This window comes from Prionailurus viverrinus, chromosome A1, assembly GCF_022837055.1.
Source record: "Prionailurus viverrinus isolate Anna chromosome A1, UM_Priviv_1.0, whole genome shotgun sequence".
NCBI lineage: Eukaryota > Metazoa > Chordata > Mammalia > Carnivora > Felidae > Prionailurus > Prionailurus viverrinus.
Window position 1 is genome coordinate 164008338 of NC_062561.1, and position 22895 is coordinate 164031232.

Genomic DNA, 22895 nt, shown 5'->3' on the forward strand with positions numbered 1-22895 from the left:
TCCAGGCTCTGAGCCATCAGCCCAGAGCCTGACGCGGGGCTCGAACTCACGGGCCGCGAGATCGTGACCTGGCTGAAGTCGGACGCTTAACCAACTGCGCCACCCAGGCGCCCCACAAACAGGGAAATTTTAAAATGAGTCCTGATACATGTAAACAGCAAAAGACAAACAAGAATACATATATTCAGTTGTAAGTCATTTGTATTGCTGCCATGTAAGTATTCTCTTTTACCTTTCTAGAAAGTATGATATGTTTATAAAGGTCTTGTATGTATGCTAATCATCGATTAAATGGACTGATTTTCATGTCTGAGTCAATGTGGAACAGATATAGAAACAGCAAGAAGGTGTAGTGTAGACATTTTTAATTCTTCAGGAGAAGAAAAAACCAAGTGAAAGGTGACCAGAAAGATAGCATTGGTCAACCCAAAGCTATAAGAAAGACTATGGGTCAAGATTTTGCTGCGAATGGGTATTGCTGACAGATGGGACAGAACTACAATAAATGACATAAGTAGAAGACAAAATATTCTCTTAAACCGTTGCTTTCAACTTTACTACTGCAAGAGGCAATGACAGTCACCTACTTCTTTAAAACTATAAAATTGGGATGATGTAATACATGGAGACATTTTTTTATTCAAATGTAATTAACATACAGTGCTATTAGTTTCAGGTGTACAATATGATTCAACAATTCTATACATTACTTATCACAATAAGTATACTCAATCTCCTTCACCTATTTCACCTGTCCCCCACCAATTCCCTTTTAATAACCACCAGTTTGTCCTCTATAGTTAAGAGTTTATTTTTTGTCCTTTTTTCTTGCCTGCTTTGTTTCTTAAATTCTACATATGAATGAAATCATATGGTATTTGTCTTTCTCTGATGTTTCACTTAGCATTATACCCTCTAGATCCCTCCATATTGTTGTAAATAGCAAGATTTCATTCTTTTTTATGGCTAATATTACATTGTATATGGGTGTGTGTGTGTGTGTGTGTGTGTGTGTGTATATCACTCCATTTTGTGTATATACATCTATACACACACACACACACACACACACACACGCACACACACACACATCTTTTTAATCCATTTATCTATGGATGGATATTTGTGTTGCTTCCATATCTTAGCTACTGTAAATAATGCTGCAATAAACACAGTGGTACATATACTTTTTCCAATTAGTGTTTTCATTTTCTTTGCATAAATACCCAGTAGTAAAATTACTGGATCATATGGTAATTCTATGTTTAATTTTTTGAGATATCTTCATTCCATTTTCCACAATCGCTGCACCAATTTACATTCCCACCAAAAGTATATGAAGGATCCTTTTATTCCACATACTTGCCAATAGTTGTTATTTTTTGTGTTTCTTGTATTAGTCATTCTGACAGGTATGAGGTGATATACCTCATATTGTGGTGGTGATTTGCAACTCCCTGATCATGAGTGACGCTGATTATCTTTTCATGTCATTTATACGTCTTTAAAAAAAATGTCTATTCATATTCTTCTCTGCCCAAATTTAATCAGACTGGTGTTTTTTGTGTGTTTTTTGTTTGTTTTTTAGTGTTGTGTAAGTTCTTGATATATTTTGGGTATTGACCCCTTATCAAATATATCATTTGAAAATATCTTTTCCCATTCAGTAGGTTGTCTTTTTGTTTTGTTGATGGTTTCCTTTGCTGAGCAAAAGCTTTTTAGTTTGGTGTAGTCCCAATAATTTAATTTTGCTTTTTCTTCCGTTGCCAGAAGAAATATATTTACAAAAATGGTTAATTTTTTGATGTCAAATAAATTATTGCATATGTTTTCTTCTAGGAATTTTATGGTATCAGGTCTCACATTTGTGTCTTTAATCTATTTTAGTTTACTTTTGTATATGGTGTTAGAAAGTGGTTCAGTTTCATTCTTTTGCATGTAGTTATCCAGTTTTCCCAGCACCATTTATTGATAAGACTATCTTTTTCCCATTGCATATTATTGCCTCCATTGTCATAGATTAATTGACCATACAGATGTGGGTATATTTCTGGACTCCACTCTCTTCCATTGATCTATTTGTCTATTTTTGTGCACGTGGCATACTGTTTTGATGACCATAGCTTTGTAGTATAACTTGAAATCTGAGATTGTGATATTTCCTGTTTTGTTCCTTTTCAAAATTGGTTTGGCTATTTGATGTCTTTTGTAATTCCATACAAATATCAGGATTATTTGTTCCAGTTCTATGGACAGTGCTATTGGCATTTTGGTAAGGATTGCACTAAATCTGCAGATTTCTTTGGATAGTATGGACATTTAAAAAACACTGGTCTCCCATAACATGAGCATAAAATATTTTTCCATTTGTTTGTGTTGTCTTCAATTTTTGTCATCAATTTTTTATAGTTTTCAGACAACAGGTCTTTCACCTTTTTTGTTAAGTTTATTAGTAGGTATTTTGTTCTTTTTAGTGCAGTTGCAAATGGATTATTTTCTTAATTTCCCTTTCTGCTACTTCATTATTAGTGTATAGAAATGCAAAAGATTTCTGCATATTAACTTTGTCTCCTGTGATCTTACTGAATTCATTTATTAGTTCTAGTAGTTTTTTGGTGGTCTTTAGGGTTTTCTATATGTAATGTCATGTCTTCTGCGCATAGTGAAAAATTTACCTCTTCCTTACCAATTTGAATGCCTTTTATTTCTTTTTATTTTCTGATAACTGTGGCAAGGACTTCCAGTACTATGTTGAATAAAAGTGGTGAGAGTGGACATCTTGTCTTGTTCCTTAGGCGAAAATATCTTAGTTTTTCACCACTGAATATGTTCGCTGTGGGTTTTTCATGTATAGCCTTTATTATGTTGAGGTATGTTCCTTCTAAACCTATATTGTTGAGGGTTTTTCCCATGAATGGATGTTGTACTTTGTCAAATGATTTTATGCATCTATTGAGATGATCATATGGTGTTTATATTTTCTCTTATTGACGTGATGCGTCACACTGATTGAATTGTGAATACTGAACCACCTTTGCATCCCCGCAATAAATCCCACTTGATCATGGTGAATGAAATTTTTTTATTATTTTTTCAATTTGCGAATATTTTGTTCAGGATTTCTGCATCTATGTTCATCAGAAATATTGGCCTATAGTTCTCTTTTTTTGTAGTATTTTTATCTGGTTTTGGTATCAGAGAAATACTGGCCTCATAGAATGAATTTGGAAGTTTACCTTCCTTTTCTGTTTTGGAAAAGTTTGAGAAGAATAGGTATTCACTAATCTTTAAATGTTTGGTACAATTTACCTATGGAGTTATCTGATCCTGGACTCTTGTTTGTTGGAAGTTTTTTTTTTCCCTTAGTGTTTATTTAAATTCCAGTCAGTTAATATCACAGTGTAATATTAGTTTCAGGTGTAGAATTTAGTTATTCAGCACTTACGTGTAACACCCAGTGCTCATCACAAGTGCTTTTCTTAATTCCCATTACCCACCCAAACTATACCCTCACCCACCTCCCCTCTGGTAACCATAGTTTGTTCTCTATAAAATTACTGATTCAATTGTATTGTTAGTAATTGGTTTGTTCAAATTTTCTATGTCTTCCTGATTCAGTTTTCAGAAGTTATATGTTTCTAGGAATTTGTCCATTTCTTCTAGGATATCCAATTTGTTGGTATATATATTTTTATAATATTCTCTTATAATCCTTTGTGGTGTGTAATATTTTACAATTTCTATGGTGTCAGTTGTTATTTCTTTTTTTCATTTCTGATTTCATTTGAGTCCTCTCTCTCTCTCTCTCTTTCTCTTTTTTTGATGACTCTGGATAAAGGTTTATCAGTTTTGTTGATCTTTTCAAAAAACCAGCTCCTGGATTCATTGATCTGTTCTATAGTTTTTTAGTCTCTATTTTATTTATTTCTAATATTTATTATTTTCTTTCATCTACTGGCTTTGGGTTTTGTTCTTCTTTTTCTAGCTCCTTTAGGTGTAAAGTTAGGTTGTTTGAGATTTTTCTTGCTTCTTGATGTAGTCCTGTGTTGCTATGATTTTCCCTCTTACAACAGTTTTTGCTGCATCTCAAAGTTTTTGAGCCACTGTGTTTTCATTGTCATTGTCATTGTCATTGTCTCCATATAATTTTTAATTTCCTCTTTGATTTCTTAGTTAACTCATTCATTGTTCAGTAGCATGATTTTTTTGTGATTGATTTCCAATTTCATACCATTGTGGTCAGAAAAGATATATGATATGATTTCAGTCTTTTTGAACTTGTTGAGACTTGTTTTGTGGCCTAACATGTGATCTATTCTGGGGAGAGTTCCATGTGCACGTGAAAAGAATGTGTATTCTGCTGTGTTAGGATGGAATGTTTTGAATATATCTGTTAGGTCCATCTGTTCCAATGTGTCATTCAAAGCCACTGTTTCCTTTGTTGATTTTCTGTCTGATGTATCCATTGATGTAAGTGGGTGTTAAAGTTCCCTACTGTTAATGTATTAGTATTGATTTCTTCTTTTATGTCTGTTAATAGTTGCTTTACATTTTGGGTTCTCCCATGTTGGATACATAAGTATTTACAACTGTTTTATGTTCTTGTTGGATTGTTATTTTTTTTAATGTTTATTTATTTTTGAGAGAGAGAGACAGAGATAAGAGTGTGAGTGGGGGATGGGCAGAGAGAGAGAGGGACACACAGAAGTGAAGCAGGCTCCAGGCTACCAGCTGTCAGCTGTCAGCACAGAGCCCAATGCAGGGCTCAGACTCACAGACCACAAGATCATGACCTGAGCTGAAGTCGGATGCTCAACTGACTGAGCCACCCAGGTGCCCCTCTCTTTATATTATATAGTGTTATTCTTTGTACCTTGCTACAGTCTTTGTTTTAAAGTCTATTTTGTCTAATGTAAGTCTTGCTATTCTAGCAAGAGTCCATTTGCATGATAAATGTTTACCCATCACTTCACTTTCAATCTGCATGTGTCTTTAAGTTTGAAGGGAGTCTCTTGTAGGGTGTATATACATGGGTCTTGCTTTTTTTTATGTATACCTTCCAGCTACCCTATGTCTTTTGATTGGCATTTAGTCTAGTTATAGGGAAAGTAATTATTGATAGGTATGAACTTACTGCCATTTTTTAACTTTTTTAAATGGTTGTTTTGGTAGTTCTCTGTTCCTTTCTTTTCCTGCTCACATTCTTTGTGGCTTCATGGCTTTCTTTAGTGACATCCTTGAATTATTTTCTCTTTATTTTTTGCAAATCTATTTTACACCTTTGATTCGAGTTTACCATTAGGTTCATATATAACATCCTATGCATATAGCCACCAATATTAAGTTGATAGTTGCTTAAGTTTGAACCCATTCTAAAAGTATTAAATTTCTCCTCTGTCCACATTTTATGTTTAAAATAGCATATTTTACAACCTTATATTCTGTGAATTCCCTGACTGATTTTTATAGATAAAACTAATTTTACTGCTTTTGTGTTTTAATCTCCATCCTGGTTTTATAAGTGATTAATCTACTACTTTTTTATGTTTGTATTTACCTGTGAATTTTTTTCCTTTCATAATTTTCTTACTTTTTGAGGCATGTTTTAATGTAGAAGTATCTTTCCCACTGCCAATTCCCTTAAGCCCTTTGTATTATGGCCACATAAAGTAAATATTCTTTTCCTGTTTTTTTTAAACATTTATGGGGGGAAACTGCTTTTATAGAGAGCTAGGAGTAAAATGTAAACACCATCTACATGTTGAACATCTTATTGAGAGGAAGAAGCATAATAAAAAAATATTTACCTTGTCATCTTGTATTATTTTAGATTGTATACAGCCTGCAAAGCAAGGAGAAAAATATCCAATATGATCTCTTCCACATATAGCAGAGTATAGTGAAGATGAGCATCTACAATGAGAATTGCAAGGAGCTGTCAGGTTTCCCAACTGTCCTGTTCTGTAAAAAAAGAGATTGAAGTATTATACTTATTAATGTGTATATTAGGATATGAGATACATAAAAATATGCTTATTGAAATAAATTCCTTTTGACAGGTTTATTGGGGTATAACCCAATATGTACAATGAACTATACATAAAGTGAACAATTTGAAATTTTTTGATATATGTATGCACTATTGAAATCATCACTATCACCACCACAATCATGTTAACAAACATAATCATCACCCCCAAAATTTCACTGTGACCCTTTGTAATACCTCTGGCCTCTGGCATCCGCAGATCTATGTTCTGTCATTATTCATTAATTTAAATTTCATGAAATTGAATCATATAATATACACACTTTCTTTGTCTGGGTTCTTTATATGGTCTTTGTATGGTGATATGTCTCCATATCTCTTGGGTAAATACTAAAGAGTAGGATGTTTGGATCATATGGTAGGTGCTCATGTAACTTTTTGAGAAACTGTCACTTTTCCAATTTGGTTGTGCTATTTTATATTCCCACCAGCAGTGTATAAGAGTTTCAGTTGCTTTATACATTCCTCACCAACACTTGATATAATCAATCTTTAATTTTAGACAGACTAAGAATATAGCAGCTTCATATTGTGGTTTTTAATATTCCCTTCCCTGATGGCTAATGATGTGAGTCATCCTTCCATGTGCTTATTTCCCATCTGTATATATTTGGTTAAATGTCTGCTCAAATCTTTTGCCCATTTTTATTGATTAGTTTTCTTATTGAGCATTGAAATTTCTTTATATATTCTGGAAACATGTCCTTCACCAGATACATGATTTTTAAACATCTTCTCACAATCTGTGGTTTGTTCTTTTATTCATTTAACAGGTCTTTCAAAGGGCAGAAATATTTTATTTTGACATAGAACAATTTATCAATATATTTCTTCATGGATCATGTATTTAGTGTCATATCTAAGAAAACTTTGCTGAATCCAAATTTATAAAAATTTTTCCTATATTCTTAGAATTCTGTATCTTGTATTCACACTTACAATCCATTTTAAGTATTTTATGTGGTACAAGATATGAATCAAAGTTCATTTTTTTTTACATACAGATATCTAATTGTTCCATCATCATTTGTTAAAATGCTTATATGTTCTTCGCTAAATTGCACATACATCCTATCAAAACTCAATTATCCTTTTATACGTGGGCTTATTTCGGGACTGTCTACTCTATCACACTGATATATTCATCTATGTTTATACCAACACAATTTATTACATTAGCTAATAACTCTTGAAATAAAATAGTGTTGGTACTCTACTTCTACTCTTCATCAGTATTGTTTTTGGTTTTTCTAGGTCCTGTGTATATTGCATGAATTTAAGTTATTTGTAGAATATCTAAAAAAGAAACCCTGTGGGGACTTTGGTTGTGATTACATTGAAAACTACATCAATTTGGAAGGATTAACTTAATATATTGAGTCTTCCAAAACATGAACACGGGATCTCTTTTTAAAAATTTAGGTATTTATTTTAGCTAGGAATATTTTGTAGTAATTATGAATAGGACTTTCACTTCTTATATTTATCCTTAAGTATTTCTTCTTCTTGATACTATTGCTAATGGCATTTTTGTGTAATATCAATTTCCAGCTGTTTGTAGGTAGTATATAAAAACACCATTGATTCTTGTATGATGATATATTCTTCTACAACATTTTTTTTCTTAATACTACTGTGAGTAGTGTTGTTTTTGACATTAATTTCCTCTTATTTGTAGGTGGTATGTAGAAATACTGTAATCTCTTACATTTTGATCTTGTATCCTACAAATTACTAAACTTATTTTTTTAGTTATAGTTCAGTTATCATTTTTTATAGTTTTATAGGTTTTTGTTATATTTTTAGTTATATAGTTTCTATATAGACAATTGTTTCTTTATAGACAATAAAATAAACTATTTTATTTCTACTTTTCTTTTCAGGATGCCTTTTCTTTTTCTTACGGTATTGTAATTGCTAGAACATCCATTATAATGTTAATGTAATAGTACTGAAAGCAGATATCCTTGTTATGCTCCTGGTCATTCAATGTTTCATCATTGTCCTTGAATGTTTCAACATGTCATTCATGTTTTCATCATTTTATAGCAGCTCAGGCTTCTATAGCAAAATATCATAGACTGGGTGGCTTAAACAATAAACACTTATTTCCACAGTTCTGGAAGCTAAGTCCAAGATCAAGGTGCAGGTAGCTTTGATGTTTGGTGTGGGCTTCTTCCCAGATTGTAGATCATCACATTCTCAGTGTATCCTCACACAGAAAATTGAGGGAAGTCTTTGGTCTATTCCCCTTCTTAAAAGAACACTAATCCCATTATGGGGGTGGGGGGTCCTACCCTCATGACATCACCTAAACCTAATTATTTCCTTAAGGCTCCACCTCCTAACACTATCACATTGGCTTCAACATATGAATTTAGGTGGGGGGGGGGGGGGGACACATTCATTCCATAATAATCACTAAGTATAGTATTAGCTGTATGTTTTCATAGTTACCTCCAATTTCTAGTTTCCTAGTTTATTAGGAATAGATGTGGCACTTTATCATGGGCCTTTTTGACATCTATTGTGATTATAGTTTTTTTGATTTTATTAATATGGTGGATTATATCAATTGATTTTCAAATATAAGAGCAATCTTGCATTCCTCTGAAAAATCTTACTTGAACATAATTTATTTTCGTTTTAATATACTCTTAGGTTCAACTTGCTAGAATTTTGTTAAAAGTTACTGCATCTATGTTCATGACAGAAATAAGTCTATATACTTTTCTTTTCTTACAAAGTTTTTGTCTAGTTTTGACATCAAGATAATGCAAGTTTTATAGAATAAGTTGGGGAGCATACACTCCTTTTCAATTTTCTGGAAGAATTTATGTAAAATCAGATATTGTTAAATGTTTGGTTTAATTCTCCAATAAAACCATTTGGGCCTGGAATTTTCTTTGTCAGAAGGTGCTTAAGTACAAATTTGATTTATTTACTAGATACATACATTTATTTTTTCTTAAATAAATTTGTGTCTTTTGAAGGATTTGCCCATTTCATGGAAGTTGTCAGATTTATGGGCATAAAGTTGTTTATAATATTACCGTACTATCCTTTTAATATTGGTAGAATCTATAAAAATATCACATCAGCTCTCTGACTCTTCATATTGGTAGTTTTCTCTAACAGTTTAGCAATTTTATCCATCTTCTCAAAATTTAATCTGATTATATTTCCTCCATTGTTTTTTATCATTTCTACCTCACTAATTTCTGTTCAAATCTCAATTGTTTCCATTATTTTACTTACTTTGGGATCAATCTGCTTTGATGTTTCTAGTTTTTTAAGGTAGAAACAAATGTCATTGGCTTGAGACTTTTTTTCTTTTCTAATACTGGCTGTACATTTTTCCCTAAGTACTGTTTTAGTGGCATTTTATAAATTTTGTTACATGTGTATTCATTTTCATTCACATCAAACCATTTTACAATTTCCCTTCTGAAAAAATTATTTTAACACAAGTTGTTTAGAACTTTTTCAGTTTCAAAATATTTGGGACTTTTCCAGAAATCTTTTTTTATTAATTTGTTTATAATTTAATTTCATCATGGTTTGAAAATTTAATTTCATTATATGATTTAATCTTTTAAATTTACTGAGACTTGCTTTACAGAATATGGTTTACTTAGGGTTTCGAGTTTAAAAAGAATGTATATTCTTCTTTGACAGGTGAAGTGTTCTACAGATGTCAATCAGGTCAAACTGGTTGTTAGTGTTGTTCAAATCTTATGCATCATCACTGAGGGGTTTTTTTGCCTACTTCTATTATTAAGAGAAGAGTATTGAAATATCTGATTATATTTGCGGATTTCTACATGTCTACTTACAGTGTCTAAGTTTTTGCTTCACATATATTAAAGCTCTTTCATTAGGTTCATAAAAATCAAGAACTGTTTGAATTTTGATGAACTGATCACTCTATCATTACATAATGACCTTATTTATTCCTGCTAATATTATTTGCTCTCAAATCTACTTGGTCTGATATCATATTCCAGCTTTCTTTAGATTACTGTTAATATGATACACCTTTCCCCATCCCTTTACTTATAATCTACTTGTGTCTATATTTTAAGCACATTTCTTTTATGCAACATATACATTGGGTCTTGCTTTAAAAAATCAAATTTAAAATTTCCTGCCTTTTAATTGAGATATTGCAACATTTACATTTAATGTGATTACTACTGTAGTTAGGTTTGAATCTATCCTTTATATTTGTTTTCTTTTTATCTCTTCTTTGTTCTCTTTTTTGCCTAATTTGAGATTAAACAAATGTTTTTGTAAAATTCTATTTTAATTCATGTGTCAGCTTGACTTATTAGCTGTGACTTTGTTATTTTAGTGGTGCTTCAGAGGTGATATTATACATCTTTAACTTAACACAGTTTACCAACATGTGATATTATAGCACTTCATGTAAGCCCAAAATATATGTTTATCTGTCTTAAACAATTATTTTTAAGGCGAGTTAAATAAGAAAAAATACTTACCTAAATAATTACCATTTCCTTTGCTTTTCTTCGCTTTGTGTAGTTTATATTCTTATCTGGTATTTTACTTCAGCCAGACTTTTTAAACATTTCATGTAGGATAAGTCTGTTGTTCAAATATTATTTACATTTTTTATGTGTACAGTTATTTCTCCTTCACTTAAAAAAAATCTTCACATGTATTTATCTTTGAGAGAGAGAGCACAGGTACAAGTGGGGAAGGGGCAGAGAGAGGGAGACAGAGGATCGGAAGCAGGCTCTGTGCTGTGAGCACAATTTGATTATTATGTAGCATGGTGTAATTTTCTCCATGTTTCTTATTCTGAGGGTTTGCTAAGTTTCTAGGTCTGTAGGTTTATGGTCTACATGAAATTTTTAAAATTTAAACATAATTTCTTCAAATATTTTTCTTTCTCCAAGGCCTTCCTTTGGAGACTCCAACTCTGCGTTTGGCTGGCCACCTCAAGTTGTCCAAATCATTGATGCTTTGTTTATTTTTGTTAATTCTCTTTTCTCTGTGTTTTTCTGTTGGATGTTTATTATTAATAATTTCAAGTTTAAACTCCTGCAACGTCTATTCTGTCATTAATCTCATACATAGCATTTTTCTCAAACATCCTGGTTTTCATTTCTCTATGCTCAATTCAGTTTTTAAAAATGTCTTTTACTTTTTGAACATATGGAATACTGATATAATAACTGTGTTAACTCTGATAATATTAACATCCATGTCAGTTATGGGTCATTTTTGATCAACTGGTTTAGCTTCTCATTATGGGTTGTAGTTTTTCGCTTCTTTGAATTCCTTACAACATTTTACTGAATATTGGACCTTCTAAATTTTGATCTTTGATGCTGAGTATTTTTGTCTTTTTGTAAACATCCTTAAACTTTGCTCTGAAATGCAGGTAATTTACTTGGAAACACTTTTATCTTTTTTAGTTTGATAGGCAGATTTGATAGGAACAGCCAGAATAGCACTCAGTTAACAATTATTATCCACTTCTGAGACAAGATCCTTGTGTATACTTTATGCACTGTGATTTTTGAGGTTTCCTAGTTGACTGATGAAAACAGATATTATTCCCAATCCTGTGTGAGAGGTATGCACTGTAATTCTAATTCTTTTGGTGGACTTAGACTCAAGAACTTTCTTCACATACATCATAGTTACTATTGCACTTAATACTTCAGGGGGTCTTCTGCAGATATATCCTCTAATACACAATCCTGTGAACTATAGCCATATTGGTTTTTGAACCCTCAGCTCAATTTCCTCAGTTAAGGGAATCAGGCAGAATCTGTCTCATTCCCACTCCCTGTGCCATGACCTTAAACCTCTATTAAGACAGTGAGCTGGAGGAATTACCTGGTTCACCTTAAATGTTTCTCCTTTCTCATGTATCACTGTCTTTCAATGACTAATTCCAATGTCTTGAAAAACACTGTTTCAATTTTATCAAATTCTTGGTTGTTTTTGGAAGAAGAGGAAAACTGTTACCCCATCTGGGCTGGAAGTGAAAGCTCAGAATTATTTCCAAATATAAATTTAGGATAAAGCCAAAAGGTCTTACTTTATATTATTAAAAACTGCCTATACTTCAAAATACTTTTAGATTGTTATATTCTGAATTTTAAACTATATATTTGAACAATTTTAGGTTTACATAATTGAGCATATACAGAGTTACCATTTTATATTACCAATAGAAGCAAATGTGAGTCTTTGTTACTCTATATCCTTGCTAGCATTTGGTTTTGTCAGTTTTCTGGATTTCAGTCAATGTGTTGGGGTATCTAATTGTTATTTTTATCTTTAACTCCCTGATGCATATAACACTGAACATATTTTCATATGCTTATTAGCATCTGTATATTCTTCTTAGTGAAGTGTCTGTTCAGATCTTTTTGCCATTTTTAATTGGGTTGTTTCTCTGTAAACTGATGAATTTTAAGAGTTCTTTAAATATTTTGGATATGTCCTGTATCAAATATGTATTTTTCCTCCAATTTGTGCATTGTCTTTTAATTCCATTAAGTGCCTTTCAGAGAGAAAGTTTTTAATTTTAATGACACTTAACATATCATTTTTTCCTTTCATGCTTTTTTTTCGGTGTTGTATATGAAATGTCATCATAAAACCCAAGGTTACCTAGATTTTATCCTATGATATATTACAGAAGTTATAAATTTGTGTTTTATATTTAGGTCTAGAGTCCATTTTGAGTTAGTTTTAATTTTTGTGAAGAGTATAAGTTCTCTCTCTAGATTTTTTTTCTTGTTTGTTTTTTTTTTTTTTTTTGCACGTACATTTTCAGTTTTTCTAGCACCATTTGTTGAAAATACTATCTTGGTTGCAATCCAAGATGGTTACAGAGTCTCTGGAACTCACCTCCTACTGAGGATGCACCAAATCTACAGCTATACAGAGAATTGCCCTGAGTAACTCGTACAAATAGGGAAAATGAGAAAATACCATCACCCACACTGAAACAGATAGGAAAACCTGAGACACACTTTCAGCATAAACCTCACCCCTGGCCAGTGCCTGATAATCAGGAAGGACCTCCCAACTAGCAACTTCTCCCTAAGCAGTGAAAAATATGGACCCCACTTATAGTGTGCCAACTTTTAAGACTCACACCTGAGTTACACCTGAGTCTTAAACACACCCAAAACACTTAGTTCCAAAAACTATTGGGGCTTGCATCCACAGGTGAACAAGATTGAAAGAAATAAAGAAACATTTCTTAACGGGCTCTGCAGACTCACCATGGCTATCTCCCCATGGGCAAAAAGTGCCCATCTCTGTCTGCCTGAAAGATCCTATCTGCGTACTTTAAAACCTGCTACCAGAGGATTAGGCTTCTAATTTAACATCTATCCAGGGGCTCACCACAATCCCCCCAAGGAAAGAGCCCCTTGATGGCAGGACTCTGATAACCAACAGAGCTTGCAAAGTTCCACAGTACTGCAGCAAACAAAGAAACAGTTCTTAACCAGCTATCCCTACAGGGTTCATGCAGAGGTGGGGAGACAAAATATACCCATTTTTTAGATTTCTCCTGAAAGAGGCCTATTTGAATACTTTAAAAGCAGCTGCCTGAAGATCAGGCTTCTAATTTAGAAGGCATGTAGGGGCTGACTGCAATCCTCCCCAGAGATGAGAGAAGCCATCAGACATTACCTTTGCCTTCTCATGTCAGCTCACTACAAACTGCCAGTGTTTCCCTAGAAGTAACTTATACATATGCTGGCATCCCAGCTTTTGTGGCTGCCACCCAAGGGATGGGTTTCTGGGTAGTCTGGTTCTCACATCCAAAAGGGCTTGCAGTGATGAGTTCCACGGGACCATAGTAGACAAAGACAAAAAAGCAATTATTAATGTGCACAGGAGTACCCCCTGCTGCTATACACTCAACCCTAACAAAGGTGGAGCAGACAAAATAACTAAACTCCAATTTCTCCCTGGAAGGGTCCAAACTGTATTTTATTACTGCCTGAGGTCCAGATTGAGGTCCAATCAGCCTAAATCTAGGTGTTGACTAGTGTCCCTTTGGGACACTGACAGGTCTAGGCACATCCTCGACTAACAGGGCCCATTAAAAACAAAGAAGGTAGTTTAAACAATCACAAAAGTTTGAGAGACAAGGAAGAGCTCAAGCCTGGCTGAATGATAAATACCATCTATTTATAATTATAGGTAAGACAATATTTGTAGATAAGGTTAACCTGGTTAATATAGTTATTAAAATAATTATAACTACAAGAATTTGTTAATGCATACACAAGGTAAAAAGACATAAATTATGACATCAACAACAAATAGAATGTAGAGTGAGCATAAAAATTTAGAGCTTCAGTATGTGTTCAAGGTTAAGCTCTTATCAGCTTAAAACTGTTAAAAATATAAGATATTTTATGTAACATGCTAACCAGAAAGCAAAAGCCTATAGTAGACACACAAAAGATAAAGACAAAGCAATCTGAGCATACCACTACAGAAAATCATCAAACTATAAGAAGGAAAGCAAGACAAAAAGAAATAGGACTAAAAACCAGCCAGAAACAATTAACAAAATGGTGATATATACATACCTAGCAATAATTACTTTAAATGTAATGGACTAAATTCTCCAATCAAAAGACATAGAATGATTGAATGGATTAAAAAAAAAAAACTGTATGCCTCCTACAAGAGACTCACGTCAGATGTATGGACACACAAAGACTGAAAGTAAAGAGATGAAAAAAGATATTCCATGCAAATGGAAGCCAAAAGAAAGCTGTGGTAGCTATATTTATATGAGACAGAGTAGACCAAAAACTGTTATAAGAGACAAATATCATGTTATAATGAAAAAGAATCAATCCAATAACAATTCAGTTGCAAATATTTATCCAACAGAGGAATATCTAATACATAAAACAGATTTTAGCAGACCTAAAGGGAAAAATAGACAGAAATGTAATAACAGTAGGGAACTTCAGCACCCTACTTTCAACAAGGGATAAATCATCCAGAGAGAAAATCAGTAAAAACAAACAAACAAAAAATAAACATTGGATTTAAACTACACATTGGCTCAGTTAGACCTACAGACGAACATTCCATCTACAGCAGGAGAATACCTATTCTTCTTGATGCATATGGAACATTCTCCAAAATAGATCGTATAGTAGGCTATAAAACAAATCATTAAATTTAAGAAGAGTACAATAGTACGAAACTAGAGATCAATTTAAAGAAGAAAATTAGAAAAATCACAACTATGTGGAGATTTAAACACATGCTACTGAACAACTAATGGACCAAAGAAGAAATCAAAAGAGAAATTAAAAAAAAATACCTTGAGATAAATGAAAATGGAAAGGTAACATTCCAAAGACTATGGGGTATGGGAGGCAGCTAAAGAAATTCTGAGAGAAGTTCACAGTGATAAATGCCTACATTAAGAAAAAAGAAAGCTCTCAAATGAACAACCTAATTCTACACCTCAAGGAACTAGAAAAACAACAAATTAAGCTCAAAGTTAGTTGAAGGAAGGAAATAACAAAGATCAGAACAGAAATAAATGAGATAAAGACTAATAACACAATAGAAAAGGTCTATGAAACTAAAAGCTGGTATTTTTTTAAATAAAAATGTAATAGACAAACCTTCGGATTTTCCAAGAAAAAAAAAGAGAACTCAAACAAATGAAATTGTGAATGAAGGAGACATCACAAATGAGACAACACAAATACAAAAGATCATGAGAGGACTGTGAAAAATTACATGCCAAACAATTGTTCTTTCTTGCTTTCTTGCTTTCACCTTTCCTTCATTTTTCTTTCTTTTTTTTTTTTTGCCTCCTCTGGTTTTGAGTATTTTATGAGATTCTGTTTTCTCTCATCTGTTAGCATAGCAATTATACTTTTAAAAATGTTTTAGTGATTTCCCTAGAATTTCCAGGATGTAAGCAAGTCTGCTTTCAAATAACACCATACTACTTCATGGGTAGTGCACATACCTTATAAAAGACTATTCTCAACTCCTCCCTCCTCTTGTATAAGATTTCTATTATCCATTTCACTATCCATAAACTATAAACACTTAACCTCTTATCACCATTATTTTGAACATGTTATCTATTACACCAATTAAAAATTAAAAAATTATTATACCCTCATTTATTCATTCTCTGATGTTCTTCATTTCTTTATATAAACTCAAATTTCTCACTCATATCATTTTTATTTTTTCTGAAAACTTCTTTATACATTTCTTACTGGAGGGCCTGAGTGGCTCATTCAGTCAAGCATCCGACTCTTGGTTTTGGCTCAGGTCATGACCTCATGGCTTCATGGGTTTGAGACCTGTGTGTGGCTCTGCGCTGGCAGCATGGAGCCTGCTTGGGATGCTCTCTCGCTCTCCTCTCTCTACCCCTCCCTCACTGGCACTGTCTCTGTCTCTCTCAAAAGAAATAAACTTAAAAACAAAAAACACATTTCTTGCGAGGCAGGTTTACTTGCAAAGCATGTTTCTTTGTTTCTGTAGGTGAACTCAAATTTCTAATTCATACCATTTTTCTTTTTTCTGAAGAACTCCATTAAATGTTTCTTGCAAAGCAGGTTTACCATTCCATTATTTTTTTAACCTGAGAATATCTTTATTTCCACTTTTTTTTTTTTTTTTTGAGAGAAAGAGAGAATGAAAGAGAAGGAGCACACACAAGCAGGGAAGGGGCAAAAGCAGAGGGAGGGAGACACTCTTAAGCAGCCTCCACGCTGATGCAGGGCTGGATTGCACCACTGTGAGATCATGACTCCAGCAGAAATCGAGTCAGAAGCTTAACCTAATGAGTTATCCAGGCATCTTTCTGCTTTATTTTTGAAGGATTGTTTCATGCGCACAGAATTCTAGGTTAATGATTTTTTTCAATCTTTTTAATATTTCACTCCACTCTCTTCTTGCTTGTATGGTTTCTCAATAAGTCTGTATTAAATAATCCTCAATCATATATCAGTGAAGTTTGTTTCTCCTGGCTTCTTTCAGGATTTTTGTCATTATTTTCTCATTCTGGAGTTTGAATATGATATGCCTAGGTGTCAGTTATTTGGTATTTATCCTTCTTGAAGTTCTCTGAGCTTTCCATATCTATATTTTGGTGTTTGTTATTAATTACGAAAAATTCTCAGCCATTATGTGACCCACCTCTTCAGTCCCACTCTCCTCCTTCTGGTGTTTGCCTTATCATTTGTTATATCTGTGTAATTGCTGCACAGTTCTTGGATATCTGTCCCAGTTTTTTTTTTTTTCATCTTTTTTTTTCCTCTGTGTTTTTCAGTTTGAGAAGTTTCTATTGACATATCTTCACAGTTATGGATACTTTCCTCAGTCCTCTGCAGTCTGATGGCCCCATGAAAGGGATTCTTCATTTCTCTTATAGTGTTTTTGCCTTCTGGTATTTACTTTTGATTTTTTCTTACAACTTCTATTTCTCTATCTAAATTACCTATCTTTTCTTTCATGTTGCCCACTTTTTTGCATACAACCCTTAGCATATTAATCATAGCTATTTTATGTTCCTAGTCTGGTCATTTCTAAACCTGTGCCATATCTGAGTCTGGTTCTGATGTTTACTGTGTTTTTCAGCCTGCATATTTTCTTCCCTTTTAGAATGCCTTATAATGTGTTTGTTTAAAGGCAGACATTATTAGGTTACCAAGAACAGAGGTAAATAGGCCTTTTAGTGTGAGGTTTTTATGTTTATCTGTGTAGGAATTCGGCTGTGTTTAAAGTTTGTTGTAGTTACAGGTGTCAAAGGCCTCTATTTTCCATGGCATCCTCATTCTGTCTTCCAGGTTGTCCTGGGTTGCCCTAGAATCTTTTTATCAAACAGCGCATACATTGCAGCTCTCTCACTTGTAATTATTATTACTAGGTATCTGTTGTGGTGGTGGTAAGATATTCTTGAGGGAAAGCATTCTATAATATTATGATTAAATCTTAGATTTTATGTCTCTCCCTGCCCCAGTGGGCCTGAGTCTCTAGGCTGTGAACTTCAGAAGTTTTTCTTAGCTTTTTTTCTCCCTTTCCTTATATAAAATAGGAAGGTTATAAAATGGTTGACTGGTCTAATTGCCCTCCTTTTTAAAGTTTGGCAAGGGAAACTCTGAGAAAGTAGTTTCCCTGCAGGGTAGACTCTTGTTACAAAGAGCAGACTTCTTGTGGGCATATTTCAAATGGTTACTTTCCCTCTCCTCCTGCCTAAAACACAAGAGGATTTTTCTCCCAGTTTCCACTGTTAGAACCTGGTGGAGCACCTGGATGTAAGAGTCATGAAAGTGTGCGGGGTCTTCCCATGACTGAGTCCCCGGGAGTCTTTAACTCTCAAATTATTCCATGTTCCACACCTAGCAATTAGTTAAGTACTGTTTAATATTCAGTTCCAATGGCTTCTGCTTCCAGTAAACTGCAATTCTCTCTATTTGCCTATCTCTCCAGTTTAGGGGACAGTACTTTGCCCAGTTTGCCCTCTGTTGAGGATTTTTCATTTGTCCAAACCTTTTCTAATTGTGAGGATGGGAGTGATGACTTACAAGCACTTTAATATTGGAATAGAAACTATAAGTCCTATTGTTCTTTATTATTTCTCACTACACTTACTAATATAAAAACAATTTTAGTGTGCAGACCATACAAAGACAGGAAATATCGATGTATACCTGAGCTACATAGATACCTAAACTGTATGTGTATCTATACTTACTTTTCTACTTCAAGTTGATATTTTACCACTCTGTTTAAAATGTATAAGTCTCATAACCACAGATGTCCATTTTTTCTGTCCCTTAGGTTACAGTTGTCACACATATTATATCTACAACCTTCGATAATCTACACCAATGTTGTACCTTTGGTTTTCAATAGTTACATATATCTTAAACTTAAGATGAAAAAGTTAGTCTATTTACTAGTGTATTTATCACTTCTTTTACTCTTCCTTTATCTTTCAAGTTTCAAGTTTTCCTCTAGGATTATTTTGCTTTAAACTGAAAAAAAAACTTACTAATTTCTTTTAGAGCTAACAACTAATTTTATTATCCTTCACCTGAGAATAGCTTTACTTGATTTTCATTCTTGAAAGATATTATCACTGGATTAATGATTAAAGAGTCAAGAGTTTGTTATTTTTTTTTCTTTCAGAATTCTAAACATATTGTTCTACTCTTTTCTGAACCCATGGTTTCTGAAGAGAAATTCAGTCATTTGTATTACTGCTCATATCAATATTATGTTAACATTCTTATTTGATAATGATGACATCTGGATCCCCTGTGGGTCTATTCTATCATCTGTTCTGTCTCATAACTTTTGGTCACATCCTTGATCTGCTCAGTAATTTTTTGTAATGCAAGACCTTTGCTTATGATACTTTACAACTAGCTGTGTTTGATATTTTTTTTTTTTTTTTTTTTTTTAGAGTGTTGTATCTTTCTGCCAATAGTTAGAGTGCTGGCTGACCAAATCAATCCAATCAGAGACCAGATTAACTCCTGGCTAAGCTATGGTACTTCAGGAAGGCCCTCACTGTTAGGTCTGAGCCTGAGAGAGATACCAATTGAGAACACGTAGTGTTCACCACAGTTCCTCTCCACTCCACCCCCACAATATTCTGAAGTCACTCTGATCTACAGAGTATCACAATACTGCTAGAATTTCCTCTACTTTCTACAAGATTTTTGCTTGTTGTCAGCTTCTTACTTCATAATGCAGCATATATATTGAATGAAAACCCAACAGAATGTTGTCTTATTTGTTTATCTCCCTCCTATCTCTGATATCCCGCCCAGCCCTATTTTTGTCTCTTTAGGTTGATACATCTGTCCAAAGGTGTGATTTCTCATCATTTAACTAGATGCTTTCTGACCAGACCTTTGCCCAAATTCTTGGCTTCTTGCCAACATCAAGAATTAGAAAATATCTCTAGAAGTATCCAACTGCAGAAAATTCCTTCTTTTCTTAAGGGTCTGCCTTATTCTAGAATTTTGGCCTTTAAATTCCTATTTGCCAAACAATCATCTGATGCCCTTTAAACAAACCTTTTAAACTGTATTCAGTTTTCTGGGGTTGTTCTCAGTGGGAGCATTGGTCGGCCACAAGCTACTCTGAAGTGAAAGTCTTATTTTCTTTACTGATTTTACTTGCTCAGTCCTTAGGTTTTCTATTTGAATTCTGTTCCCCTGTGTTTAATACCAATCTCTGCCAAGTTCTTTAAGTTTTCGCAAGTTTAGCTTAAAGAATGTGTTACTTACATGTACTATCAGATGTACTTCAGTTCCCTTCTATGATGTCTATAAAAAGGCAGACATACTAATTCGGGAACACAAGATAAGGCTTTGTATAGACAGCATTGTCTCCTACATTAGTCACTTTAATACAGAATATTACTTCTACATCCTGACTCATGTCAATGGTTTTTTTTATTTATTACTTTATGAATGCATAAATAGTCATGTCACAAGCTATCATCATGATATTTCTGCCCTTAATATAAAAGGTGAAACTTTATATTTCTTATATAAAGGTGAAGCTTTATATTTCTTTTACATGTTGAATAATTCCAAGAATGGAACAAACATACAGGGTTACTAGATAAATAATTATTAACTGAAAAATACATTGTTAGTTCAAATGTAAAATCCTGATATACAAAATAATATTTACCCGTCATAATCTTCATTGATCCCAGCAAATGGTATTGTATCACAGCGTACAAAAATTACAAACCCAAAGAATACAAGTGATATAATAGATGTAACGATTGTAAATCTCATAAGGGCTTTACAAGACATGTGTAACTTGGAAACAATGATACCTCCCAGAAGCTGGCCAAGTGCACCTCCTGGAAGCAAAACAAAGCCTAAAAGAAAGGAGGAGAAGGAGGAGAAAACAGTTAAAAAATAATCAGCTAAAGATAGTACAGAAAATTCATACATTGATGTAATCCCCATGCTCTAAACATATAGCAAACATGGATTTAAATAAAAAGACAACAAAAACTTAAAGGCATGGTAAACATCTTAACAAACCTGAACTTTAAGAGAAGTATAAATTTGGGAGTAGGGCTGAAGCTATAGGCATAATGGAATGATGGAGAAGTTTTGTTCCTATATAGTAATGGCATCTAATCCATGCAAACAGAAGAAAATTGTCTTATTTAGAGCTATTATTGTATAGCTTCATGGATTTATAGTTTATAGCAAGAGGGATGCTCATAATGACAAGAGAATCTGAGATGTGTGGCCAAGAATTAAATTAAGCCATCCGCTGGTTCTGTAGATGGATGTGCGCTATTAACAATCTCACAACAAAGTGGGATTTCAGAGTAGCCATTATGAAAATTGTTTTCTTTTCAATCAAGGATATAGATTAGATAGAGGCAAGCATGAAGAAGAAAAGGAGGAGGAAGGAGAAGAAGAAATATAGTTAGACAATAATCGTATGAAGGTAGCACAATAAATGCTTACATTGATGTAATCTTCACTGCTCCAAACATAGAGGTGCTAGATTTAAATAGGAATATAGCAAGAGAAATATAAAGCAAAACACAAGTCCATTTAACATCAGATTAAATTTATATCACTGAAGGGTCTGTGAGAGACTTGGAAATAAATAGTTTTAGGATACTCAAAAAGATAAATGATAGTGTAACGTCCATAAAAATGAAGAAGAAATAAAAGAATAAAGGAATGAAATAAGAGCAGATGAATATAAAAATAAGAAACCCAGGCATTTATAAATATAATTATTAAAATAAAAACTCAAATCTCAGACCAGAGACATTTGATAAGTGAATAAATTGGAAAAGAGGACTGTGTTATTCATCTACCATATAATAAAAAAAAGAGTAAAAGAAAAATAACCAAGATAACTAGCTAAAAGGCAATGAGTACAATGGAGAAGTATGATCAAATATGATTACCCAGTTGAACAAGGTCAAATTCAAAAGTAGTAAGTTATGCTGATAGTGTAGTACCCTTGATATGATTTGATGAAAATGGCACTTTACTTCTGTGAGCTTCCTTCTAAAACCTATAAACCCTGTCTAATCACAAGGAAACAAATTGGGCAATTCCCTGTTAAGGAACATTCTAAAAAATACCTGATCAGCACTCCTCAAAACTGTCAAAGTCATAAAAAAAGACAATGGAAGACTGAGCAGCTGTCAAACTCAACAGAAACCTAAAGAAACACATGACAACTAAATATCATGTATCCTGAAAGAGATCCTGGAATAGAAAACAAAAACAAAAACAAAAACAAAAACTTTATGTAAAAGCTAATGAAATCCAAATAGAATGTTGACTTTAGTTAGTATTGATATTGGTTCATTAACTATAGCAAATCTAACATACTAATGTAAGATGTTAATAAAAGGGGGAAACAGGTGTGCAGTGTATGGGAGTTAGCCCTCTGTACCATTTCCATTTTTTTTAATTTAAAACTGATCAGAAAGCAACTTTAAAAAAAAGCACAGTGGGAACAGAATAAAAGGCTCTTAAAAATGTTTTACAGCAGTTGTGAGAAATATAATGGAATGAATGCCAGAGAAATAATACATGAAAAGTTGAAACTGAGAATGAGAAATTTCCATCATTAAAAAATATTATTCCTAGGAATAAAAGTATACTCCAACTACTGACAAGGATTAAAAATAAATACTTAAATCTATCCTTACACATACAGAAGGTAAGGAAAATTCATAACATTAAGAATAAAGCAAAAATTGTAAAAGCTTCCAAAAAGCATGTTACTTGCAAAAGAATGATAACTATAGCTAATTTATAAAATTATA

General features: G+C 33.1%; 1 protein-coding gene across 5 annotated transcripts in view; it reads right to left on the bottom strand.

Annotated features, from left to right (window-relative positions):
• SLCO6A1 (solute carrier organic anion transporter family member 6A1) overlaps positions 1-22895 on the bottom strand; it is a 91808-nt gene that overhangs the window by 23971 nt on the left and 44942 nt on the right. For 4 of the 5 annotated variants that reach the window (XM_047874423.1, XM_047874405.1, XM_047874440.1 and 1 more), the window contains exons 8-9: positions 20765-20960; positions 5808-5961 (exon numbers count right to left, since the gene is read on the bottom strand). In XM_047874423.1, the coding sequence (XP_047730379.1) occupies positions 5808-5961; positions 20765-20960 (350 nt within the window). The remainder of the gene's footprint in view (positions 1-5807; positions 5962-20764; positions 20961-22895) is intronic. The other variant, XM_047874429.1, reaches the window with a different exon arrangement.